Source organism: Lissotriton vulgaris, chromosome 6 (genome assembly GCF_964263255.1).
Source record: "Lissotriton vulgaris chromosome 6, aLisVul1.2, whole genome shotgun sequence".
In the NCBI taxonomy this organism is placed as follows: Eukaryota; Metazoa; Chordata; class Amphibia; order Caudata; family Salamandridae; genus Lissotriton; species Lissotriton vulgaris.
In genome coordinates, this window is record NC_141694.1 from 1333191468 (window position 1) to 1333203933 (window position 12466).

Here is a 12466-nt window from a genome sequence, read left to right on the forward strand (position 1 = left end):
TTATAGCAAATACACCTGTGCAGACACATTACGCCACAGACAAGGAAAACCACCAGTGGGAGTTATCATACAAGACTTGCAGGAAACAGCTCTCCTTTGCTATCCTCTTCTAAATTGGAGTGTGAAAAGGGCACTCACCTATTTGGATCTGGGGGAATTAAATTGGAAAATAAACATGGATTCTTCATACAATTCATCTGAGCCTACTACTTCTCACCTTGATACACAAAGAGATGATAAAAACTCCACGTTCCCAATGATCCTCTCTTTCACCATCCTGTACATCTCATCCTAATGTGAAAAATGCACCCCCCTTAACATCATATTCTTTTGTGGTCCAAACAGAACTGGCATATTCATAACTAAATACTGTAAAAGAGTGAAGTAAAAAGGCCCGCTTAACAAACACCGATTCAAGAATACAACCCAATTCTCTTAGACACATTGACAAAATGTAAGACAAAATGTAAGATAGTCTGTAATCTGTTTTTGCCGTACTTCAGTCTCTTTTGAGCAAACAGTGTTAATTCTACATTTCAGACCATATCACACCAACAGGTAGGTACAAAATGACCCTATGTTACTAAACAGTCAAGTCACCTGCAACAGTTGCCATAGCTAAATATTTAAAGCGGCCATGGCAGTTAGCAAAGACAAAATTAGACTATTTAGCAATGGGAGGCATTCCCATTTTTAGTTAGGAGTCGAAAGGCTGGCCCCAAATGGAGAGAGAGTATTGGTTTGCAAAACAAATGAATTAGGATTTGTTTAGTGAAATAGGACTACTTTTGGATGTGTATACACAACTGCGAGCAAGAAACCCTACAAGCACACCGCAAAACCATTTCAAATTTTCCAGTTGTCTTTATGGCACTGAAGATGCCAAACTACAAGTTAAGTTGAACGATTAAAGTACTATAATGACCCAAGAAAGGAATCCAAAGTGAAGGTAGTATTTTCTATCTTTTATACACGAAGTACTGTTAGAGTTTGTTATCTACCTACATCAAACAAAATATGTATTACAATTCAGAACATTAATCAAAACATAAGGCCTCGTCACCAACTTATTTTGAATTACTTCCAAAAAGGAATTCGTAGCCACATCATTTTCTCCACATTATCTTTCAAAGCATAAATAAAAATGAGATTGCTTGGCAAACATATCTAATGTACAACACACACAAAATGTTATAAAGGTTAACAGAAAAATATAACCAATCAGATTTCTTACCCTGTCCAACATCATCCTTGCATCATCTGTTAACGGATCATGAGAAAACTTGCAATTATCTCCTTGGTAGCATTTTGTTCCAGTATGAAAGAATTTACAGGGAAATTCATGTGAACAATGAATGTTAAGGAACAAACCATTAAGTGATAACATTTCTAAACAGCACAACATTAAAAAAAGGAACAATTACATACAAAAGTTATTTCTTCGTGGGACAGTTCAGATTATTAGTTGGTTCTCTGTGTTACATTACCAACTAAAGTCAGAAAGGAAGGAGCTAGACACCGTGCTCTCCAAATCTATTGATTCTTTATATTGCCATTTTCAAAGGACATTTGATAAGTAACCTGAAGAACCTGTTGGCTTTACAGATAACAGGAAGAAAAGCAACAATAACCAAACACAGAATTTCACTACCTTGAGCTGCCACCTACCTTTTTTGTTTAACAATTTAATTCACATTTACATGCAAACTAACAACATACTAAAATAAATTCAGAAATACTAACATGTCGAAATTTATTAAGAAAATAATGAGCATAAAATAAGAAACAAGTTGTAATTTCATTATTCTGGATCAAGCAAATACAACTGTCAACATTTCTTAATAGTAATAAGATGAAAAATAGCACTTAAAGTAATTCTCAAGGAAGCAATTAAAACATGCAGCTCAAAGTGTCAAAATAACCCTTCGACAAGGAAACAATAATCCTTTAAAATATTTATAAGTAACCCCTATGTAGGCCTTGTAGCTCAATAGGTAGAGTGTATGGTATTTAAAACTGAACCATATAGAAATTTAAATAAATTCTTACCTGTAGGTTTAATTTTGCAGCTTGAAGAATTTTCTGGATTCACATGAAGTGCATTATTCCAACATCTAGTGGTTGGGTCTGGAATTCTCCACTTTTTTGTAGTCCTATTTTTGTTGTTGTTGGGCAACCACCGATCCCCATTTGGTGCCTTCCTGTGACGACGTCAGCCCTCCCCCGGAAGCTCCCACGCATGGACGCCATCTTCAGATTCTTCTTTTTTTTCTGCTTTCGCCTTCCATCTTCTTTGTGGAGGTGGATGGGTCACTTGTAAATCCAGAAAATTCTTCAAACAGCTAAACCCCACCTACAGGTAAGAAACAATTGTGTGAATCTTTTCTGGATTCACATGCAGTGCATAGAGTTTGCAGTGGCTTTGTTAGTTCTGCAGTGGTTGGTTTGAAGATGAGCTTGTATTTGCAAACAGATGCTTTAACACTTTTTGCCCCACTTGAGCTTCCTAATACATTTGAATGTCAATGCAGTAGTGTTTTGCGAATGTGTGTACTGATGACTACGTTACTGTCACACATATGTCCTCAAACGGTATATTTGCTAGAAAGGCAATGGTTGCTCCTTTCTTCCTTGTTGAGAGTGCTTTTGGGGTTGAGCTAAGTTTTATCCCTGCATTGTGTGGCACAGTTGATTAGTTTGTGTGATCCATCTGGCAATTGTGCCCTTAGTTATAGGTTTTCACACATTGTCGTCTGCAAAAAAAAAATGTAGCTTTGTTTCCCTGCTTGTTTTTGTCTTCTCTATATAGTTTTTTATTGCTCGCCTTGTGTTCAGCTTGTGTAACGCGCTTGATTTTTCGGCTTTTGGAAAAAAATGTGGAACTTGTATTATATGATTTATGGAGAAATGTGAATGTTCAAAGCTCTAGTTCTGGGTGTAGTACCCTCCATTGACAATAGGTCTTGTTGTTTTGGTAGTTTCAGAATGTTACCCGGTGCCATACTATTAGTTCTGAGAACCATGTTTGCCTCGCCCATTGAAGTGCAATTAAAATTCAAGTCATTTTGTTCCTTTTACATTTGTTATTCACTCTGTGTAAAAGTGAAATCGAGGAAAAACGTATACAAATATCCTTGACCAGTCTATCGACCGGAGCATTTCCTAGAGATTGGCGGTGTAGCTGTCTGGATGCAAAGAATTGACATTTTGCATTCGTTGGGTTTGCAAATAGGTCTATCTTTGAGGTTCCCCAATTCCAGAAAATCTGTATGAGGATAGTTTGATTGAGTTCCCATTCGTGAGAGCTTGATAATTGTCTGCTCAGTCTATCCACGTATACATATGCGTTCCCTGGTAAATGAACTGCTGTTATGTCTCTGTACTGCCCACTTTCAGATTTCTTGGGCTAGCTTTGATAGGGCAAAGGATTGTGCCCCCCCCCCCTCACACATGTTGATGTAAAACACTGTAATTATATTGTCTGTTCGGATCAATTTTGTTCTCCGGGATAGCACTTTTAGAAAAGCTTTTAAAGCTAGGAACACTTTATTTAGCACCAAGACATTGATAAGCAGCATTGTTTCATGTTCCTTCCAGACCCTCGTACTTTGAGTGAACCCATGTGAGCTCCCCAGCCCATGAGAGGCATCTGTTGTAATGGTTACTGTTGGAGTTTGTTGTGAAAATGTCCTTGCTTGTACTACATGTGATCTGTTCCACCATGCTATTTCGTTCTGTAGCTTCTGTAGGACAACCACTAGATTTTCCCAACTCCCTGTTGCTTGTTACAATTGGTTTGTAATCTCGCATATGAAATCAAAGCGATGCATGAAGCCATCTTCCACAACAATGTTTCCACAGTCCTCATAGCAGAGCCTGCCCCTTATGGTAAAAGTGACTTTCCAGAAGTAGTGATCCCATTCTCTTCTTGCTGGGATATACCTTTTATAGTACAGAATTTGTTCTTGCGCTTAGAACCTATTTTTCTTGTGCTTGCTTTGGCGATGACATCTCTTATTACAGAGAAACCCAGTGTAAAGTGTCCTCATCACCTGTTGTATATGCTCCTTGCATTTGTTTTAGGAGTTTTCTTTTACTAACCAGTCTTCCAGATAGGGATAGAAATGTATACCTTGTTTTCTTAAGTGCACTGCCAATGCTTCTAGACACTTCATAAATACTCCTGGAGCAGATTTTGTTCTGAAAGCTAGTACTCTTAACTGGTAGTCAGTCTTGCTAAATACACATCTCAAGTATTTCTTGTTTGAATTTATTGAGATGCACATGTAAGCGTCTTTTATATCTATAGTTCTCGTGTAATCACTTTTGCAATTGTGAAATGATTTCCAGTAAGGTTGTTGTCTTGAATCTATAAGTCATCATAAATTTGTTTATGAATCGGAGATCTAGAATTGGGTGTAGAGACACGTCTAACTTTGGGATTAGGAAATATGTTGAGTAATTTCCTTTTTTGATCTCATCTCTGGGTACCTTTTCAACTGCACTTTTTCCAGCATTTTCCTTACCTCCTTGAGTAGACGTGAGGTTTCTTCGCTCGACTGGTCCTTTTTCTTTGGCCTACTTGCTGGTGGTATCTTGTCCAATTCTATGCAATAAACAAACCTTACGATGTTTAATATCCCATTGCCGGACATGATCTTCCTCCACTCCTGGAAGAGGTTCTTTATTCTGCCTCCCACTGGTGCTGAGGGTGAGAGGCTGTTTGTGTTGGGCAAGTCCTGTTTTTGCTGGGGTTGTGCCACCCCTGTGAGAATGTCCCTTCCACTGGTTCTTCTTCGAAAGGATTGCCGCCCTTTTTGTTGTTTCTTCTAGAGCTGCTAGGGTTCTGATGTTTGGCTGCAACCTTGGAAGCCCTAATTCGTTGAGCTAGATTGGAAATTGCCTCTTCCTGTAGGCTCCTTATTTACATCGCCAGCAACAACAAAAAAAATTGTCACGGAATACATTCTAATTTAAGAGCCATGAGAATACTGGTGACTTCATCAAATACCCTGCCGCAGTGCCGTAAGGTGTGCTTCGAGGTGACTGGAAACCCAAGAAAATGCAACCAACATATTGACGCAGCTAGAACTCATTCACGGTCGCACACACTCTGCCGTCCTGCCTCAGATAGCTAGAGCCAATGGCGTTACTTAGCTCCCAGATCCATCACTTACAGCCAGCCAAGAACAACCAACAACATGTTGTGCTGCAACTGCGGGATAACTGCGAAATGCGAATACTGTCCATAGGTCACTACCAGGTTCTGCTGCTGGGAGGCAGCTGCATGGGGTAGAATGCCAAAAAACAAGCTAAACTGTTGTTTGACAAGTGACCCACCCGGCACACAGATAGTGTCCCTGCAACGAATCCTGTAACAGGGGTCATAGGAGATACAAAGGAAAACACATCGCAGGAGGAAGACATACGTACTATATTAAAAAGATGTTAAGACTAGCCTGATAGAACAGACTCTAAACTGGACTGCCTCACAGCTCGCCTAGACCATGGTAAGCAGCGCATAGAAAACCATGAAATGCCAACTGATGTACTTGGGAACAGAGTGTCAGACGCAGATGACTTCCAAACAGAATCAAAAAAGCAACTGCTGCAGATGGACAAAGTACTGAAATTAATTAAGGCAAAACATTAAGATGTAAAGGCCAGATCCAGAGGCAATAACATCAGGAATACCAGAAACAATCAACATAACTAATATAGAGAACTTTGTGGAAACCCTGCTGCGTGAGTAATTCTGCAAGGAACTATCCACTGTGTTCCAAGTGGAATGGGCTCACCGTACTTTGAATCCCAAGCCTCCGGTGGGGACCCCACCACGCCCACTCGCTACTCGCTAAATTACCGTTACAGCGACACAATTCTCAAACAGGCATGTGAACTTGGCTCAATCCAATACCAGGGTAACGCGGTCTTCTTCTATCCAGATTTTACCTCACTGGTCCAGGCGGCCCCCAAAGAATTCCTACCAGCAAGTAAATAGTTTAAAAAATCAGGGACGAAATACGCTCTGTTAGACCCGGCGAAATTGTGAGACACTCTTAAAGGTAAAACCCACTTCTTCACTGACGGAAAAGCCGCTTTAAAATTTGCCAAGCAAGCTGGAGGCTTCAGGAAGTCCCCATCACCAGGAGGCAGAGCCTCACCGGAATCTCAGCTGAGTGACAATGAATGAGTACACTGCTTCTTATCTCTTATTATTGTTAAATTGTACAACTAATGCGGGAGATCATTGCTACCACATGCTTTAGGTTATGTATCCTGTGGAGAAAGGTCTGCATCAATATTATATATATATATATATATATACACACACACACATGTACATATATATATCCATCCACAATTTGCTTCAAAGCAAGATGCGCACTCAAGGAGTTACAACCAAAAAGAGTTTATTCCTGGTTACACGCGGTCCGCCGAACTTATGCGCCACCTGACGAGGGAGCAAGGATCCATTGTGTTGTATATATATATATATATATATATATATATATATATATATATATATATATATATATATATATATATATATATATATATATATATATATATATATATATATATATATATATATATATATATATATATATATATATATATATATATATATATATATGAATCCAAAACAGTTCGCCAGTCTCCCGGCCACACACGGCGGCGGGCTCGAGTGAGGAGGCGATCCTCGAAAAATGCAGAGACGCAACTTTACACTCACAAAAGTTGACTCGAGCCCAGGTCCTTGATAGCGTGTTATTTATTCACACACAGAGTGCCAAACAACACCCGACGCGTTTCGGTGCAGCCGCACCTTGGTCACGGGTAACGGTGTTTACAAACAGTTTCATTTTTAAAGTAAAAGAAAATATAAACATAAGCGTAGGACTACACGTCCTCACATCAGTGTTAGTACAACCCCAGTTGTGGCGGCCATATTTGAATGGGTAATTGGACACAAATAACGTATACATTTGTACATTTATACAGAAATACTGTGTAAGGACCATACTTGGTGTAACGTATAAATCATTATGTTACAAATTAATCAAAGGTGAAACCCTTTTAAAACGAAAAGAGTAACTAAACGTTTCTCAAAATTGAGCCCCAGTGGGCAAATGTACCAATGATAAGATACAAAAAGCATAAAGCATAATACATGTCAATTCCGCCCCAGTGGGCATGACCGCATCATTCCAGTTTGGTCTCAATGTCTTGGAATTTCAACACCGGGTTGAATTCCAAAAAGATTTTTTGATACAAAATGTATAGTCCTGTAATTCCATCCAATTAAATCAATCAGCAGCAGCCAATGGTGTAGCGTCATCCCTGAGTGGCGACATATCTGTCTCCTACAAACATAAAAATCACATGATCACTTTAAAATATACTTAAATAGTTAAACATCCAAGACAGCTTCAGAATCATATTTTTAAGGGATTACATAACTGGAGTATCATCAGTGTGGTGAATACATTACATGGACTCATTAATTAATTAAATTAGGTGAACTGATAACTCCTCATCCTTATTCAACCCCAGCGGATGTACAGTGTCATATTTTATTATGAACCTGGATTCAAGCTGGCGTAGTTGTCTCAGTCTGTCACCGCCACGTTCTGACGGTGGGACTCTGTCTAATGCACAAAACTTGAATACACTTAGATTTTTACCGTGCAAGTCCTTGAAGTGTTTGGCAATTGGATAATTTTTGTCCTCATTCGTTATAGCCCGCATGTGTTCTAACACACGTTTTTTGCAGGGATGTATCGTGCTGCCAATGTATGTCAAAGGACAGGGACATTGCAAAGCATAGACACAGTAATCAGATTTGCATGTCAAGTGTTTGGCAATCCTGAAGGGTTTGTTGTTTTTAGACAAAATTATTTCTTTTCTATTGATACTGTTCTTGCAAGCTTTGCATGAGCGACAGGTAAAGAAACCTTCTACCTTCCTGGTATCTTCCTTGTCCTTTACCATGTTGCTACATAGCACGTCTTTAAGGGCTGGACATTTTCTGTAGGTAATCATGGGTTGATTTCCCACAGCCTTTTTGAGTGTTTCATCTAGCTGGAGTACATGCCAAAATTTCTTCAGACTTCTTCTGACCTGCCATGTTTGGTCTGAGTACGTGGTAATAAATCTAAGAGGTCCCTCTTCACTTTCGCTAGGTTGTTTGGATGTGAGAAGATCTCTTCTCTCTACGTCTCTGACTTTGTTACAGGCTTGTTCGACCACTTTGGCCGAGTAGCCCCTCTCTCTGAACCTCTTTTTCATGATATCCATTTCTTTGTGGAAGTCTGTATCAGTTCCACAGTTCCTCTTTGCGCGCAGTAGCTCGCCAAAGGGTATGCTGTGAATCAAGTTTCTGGGGTGACAGCTCGACGCATGCAACAAGCTGTTGCCTGCTGTAGGCTTTCGATACAGCTTGCTGATGAGTCGTCCATTATTGACTGATACCAGAACATCCAGAAACTCAATTGACTGTTTGTCAATGGTACTAGTGAATTGTAAGTTACAATCATTAAGATTCAGTTCCTGGACAAATTGTAAAGCTGCATCTTTACTGCCCTTCCACAGACAAAACACGTCGTCTATATACCTGGCCCAGAGGACCACGTTCTGGGTAAAGGCCAAGATGTTACTGGCCACCTGCTCCTCCCACCAGCCCAGGTATAAACCCGCGTAACTGGGGGCAAAGCAGGTCCCCATCGCAGTCCCTCTGGCCTGGCAATAGACAACATGATTGAACAGAAAATAATTGCTTGAGAGGCAAGTACGCATCATGGACAAAAGCATATTGGTATGCTTCAGATACTTGACATCCCTATTCTTAAGGAAATGTTGGTTCGCGCCCACACCCAGATTGTGGGGTATACATGTATAGAGGCTATTGACATCTAGTGTCATGAGCCACATGTCTTCCTCCCACTGTATGGGTTCGATAATTCTCAAGAAATCACGTGTATCCTGCAGATACGACGGTAATTGTTCAACATAAGGTCTTAAGAAGTGGTCTATGTATTTGGATGAGTTCTCATATGTGCTGCCCATAGCGGAAACAATAGGTCTCCCTGGGGGTATTGTGATATTCTTATGTAACTTGGGTAAAAGATATAAAACCGCAAGTTTGGGATGGTCACACTTCAAGAATTTATATTCATCTTCTGATAGAAGTTTCTCACTCTTCCACTCATGCAACTGTTTCTGGTAGTCTAGATTATTTCTTTCATAAGCAGCTCTGGAGCTTATTACATAATTGTCCCTGTCATCAAGCTGTCTTTTGCCTTCAGCAAGGTACATTTCTGTTGGCCACACCACAACATTTCCGCCTTTATCAGACATTTTTAGTACAATGTTGTTGTTGTTTTTAAGATCAACCATGGCTTTTCTTTGTTTCCTAGTTAGATTGTCATGAGTTGGTTTTTGGATTTGGTTTATCTTTTTAAACTCAGTAATGACACCCTTTTCAAATACATCAATTGTATCACAGTGAATTTGAGGTAGGAACCTGGATTTGGGCTTAAATCCACTGCCGCTAGGGCAGTCATAAGTTAGTTCCTCCTCGGATAAACACTCTAACGTGCTTGGGATTGTTTCAGTATCAGAGCCCAAGCATCTCATGGTTTTCAAAAGGCTAATATCACCAATAGCAACACCTGTATCAACCTCAGCAGTGGTCCCCCCCACCACAGATTTCCTGTTTTGAAACCATTTTCTTAATTTCAATTTACGTACAAAATGAAATAAGTCAATTCTTCCGTCAATGTAGTTAAAATGACTGGAAGGACAGAATGTCAATCCCAAAGATAAGACTTCAATTTGGTCAGAAGTTAAAATCAAATTAGATAGATTTACCACTGTGTGGGTGTCCATCATTTCTTCGCCATCTTGCCTCTTGTTGTTACTCCCACGAAGGCATCTATCAATCCCTGTCTTTTGGCGCCTCTCTTGCTTCCGCCTTTGGCGCCTCTTCCACGACCTGGATTTGGAGACTCTGCAGGTCCGGGTCCGGGGCTGGCCAGCCCTTGTCTCCCTTGTGCCAGCAGAGAGAATTCGATTAAAATATTGTTTTTTACTCCTTCTGTGGTTGTTGATTCGCCACTTGTAGACGGAGCTGTCCCATCAACGGTCCCCATGTTTGCATCAGGGGTAGACCCTGATTGGTCTATTTGAACAGGTTGTTGTTTTTCGGGGGTTTTTTGTAATTTTTTATTTAATTCTCTCAGTTGGTCAAATTTTCTACCAAAAGTGAAAATCTGGCCTCTCTCATAATCCAACTGGTCGCGGTGGAATTTGCTTTGTTTCTTTAATTTGATTTCTTCCTCCGCTTTTTGAAGTCTTGATGTCATCTTTTTCATTTCTATTTCAAATTCACTCTCAGTGTATTGCCCCTTTAGCTCTGCTGTAATCCGCTCTATTTCTTCTGACAGCCTCAAAGTGTCCTTTTGTGCGTACTTGATGAGTAATTTCAACATTATTGTTGAGCAGTTGTGATTATTTTCTACCCACTCCTCTATGAGTTCAGGGTCTGGGTCAGAGAACGTGGGAGTTATGAATATGCGCAAACCACGCGGTACTCGTTTACAATCAACGTATTTTTGTAAAGTGGTGGCCTCCCACCACTTTACCTGCTCCATCTTTGCGCTTTTCCACAGTTTGTCCCAAAGTTCCTTTTTGGTTATTTTATCACGAGCCATAGTATTCCCTGCTGCACTCGCAGTCGAATCTCCAGAAAACGGGACAAACAGCGTCTCCGCTGCCTCCCGCCTCGAAGCTTGTCGAGTTGACAAATCCATGTCGTTTAGTATTTCTCACTGTTCGTGAGATGCCACAGCCAAATCCCTGACTGTTTCACGCTTTCCACTGTGCAGCCGCGCCGGCAGCCGCAGTGGTTTCCGCCTCCCGCTGCAAAGTTGAAGATCTTACTCACGTAGTGCAATCGCCTCTGTGTCCGGACGCTGTCTCCAAGCCCAGAGATGTAAACCAGTCAGCCGACCGGTTCGGGACCCGTTACACGGGGAGACTCAGGTGCGTCCAGACCAGGAAGATATCAATCACGTGTCTTGGTGTTCTCAACGTCCGTTGCAGGCGGGTGAGCAGGGAGACTTTTTCCGAAGAATAGGTTGAATCCAAAACAGTTCGCCAGTCTCCCGGCCACACACGGCGGCGGGCTCGAGTGAGGAGGCGATCCTCGAAAAATGCAGAGACGCAACTTTACACTCACAAAAGTTGACTCGAGCCCAGGTCCTTGATAGCTTGCTGATGAGTCGTCCATTATTGACTGATACCAGAACATCCAGAAACTCAATTGACTGTTTGTCAATGGTACTAGTGAATTGTAAGTTACAATCATTAAGATTCAGTTCCTGGACAAATTGTAAAGCTGCATCTTTACTGCCCTTCCACAGACAAAACACGTCGTCTATATACCTGGCCCAGAGGACCACGTTCTGGGTAAAGGCCAAGATGTTACTGGCCACCTGCTCCTCCCACCAGCCCAGGTATAAACCCGCGTAACTGGGGGCAAAGCAGGTCCCCATCGCAGTCCCTCTGGCCTGGCAATAGACAACATGATTGAACAGAAAATAATTGAGAAACGTTTAGTTACTCTTTTCGTTTTAAAAGGGTTTCACCTTTGATTAATTTGTAACATAATGATTTATACGTTACACCAAGTATGGTCCTTACACAGTATTTCTGTATAAATGTACAAATGTATACGTTATTTGTGTCCAATTACCCATTCAAATATGGCCGCCACAACTGGGGTTGTACTAACACTGATGTGAGGACGTGTAGTCCTACGCTTATGTTTATATTTTCTTTTACTTTAAAAATGAAACTGTTTGTAAACACCGTTACCCGTGACCAAGGTGCGGCTGCACCGAAACGCGTCGGGTGTTGTTTGGCACTCTGTGTGTGAATAAATAACACGCTATCAAGGACCTGGGCTCGAGTCAACTTTTGTGAGTGTAAAGTTGCGTCTCTGCATATATATATATATATATATATCGTATTTATGCGCCACCTGACGAGGGAGCAAGGACCCATTGTGTTGTTATATATATATATATATATATATATATATATCGTATTTATCGTTGTGTATATATATATATCGATGAGCTGTAATCACAAACCGAAACAAACCATGACTTGGCCACCCAGCCGTAACTGGCAGGGTCGTTCGCTGGCAAAACCTAGTTCCCCCGGGATAATTCCCTTGCTGCCTAGGGGCTCTTTAGCGTTACTGCTTGGTTGAGGGTAAATGGTAGGCTCTTAGAAAAATCTAATTGGGGGGTTGTTGTCGGTGGGGGGATGGAAAAAGCACTGTTGTTGTTATCTATTTCCGCAAATTGACTAGATATGGATGAAAGCACAGAACATTTCACTCACAACACAAGAAATGCAGAAATGTACCGCATTTGCCTTTACCACCATCATACAC

The 12466-nt window shown here is 40.8% G+C and overlaps 1 protein-coding gene across 2 annotated transcripts in view; it reads right to left on the minus strand.

Moving 5' to 3' along the window:
• ZC3H6 (zinc finger CCCH-type containing 6) overlaps positions 1–12466 on the minus strand; it is a 361631-nt gene that overhangs the window by 190979 nt on the left and 158186 nt on the right. For both annotated transcript variants that reach the window (XM_086927473.1, XM_086927474.1), the window contains one exon: positions 1235–1344. In XM_086927473.1, the coding sequence (XP_086783599.1) occupies positions 1235–1344 (110 nt within the window). The remainder of the gene's footprint in view (positions 1–1234; positions 1345–12466) is intronic.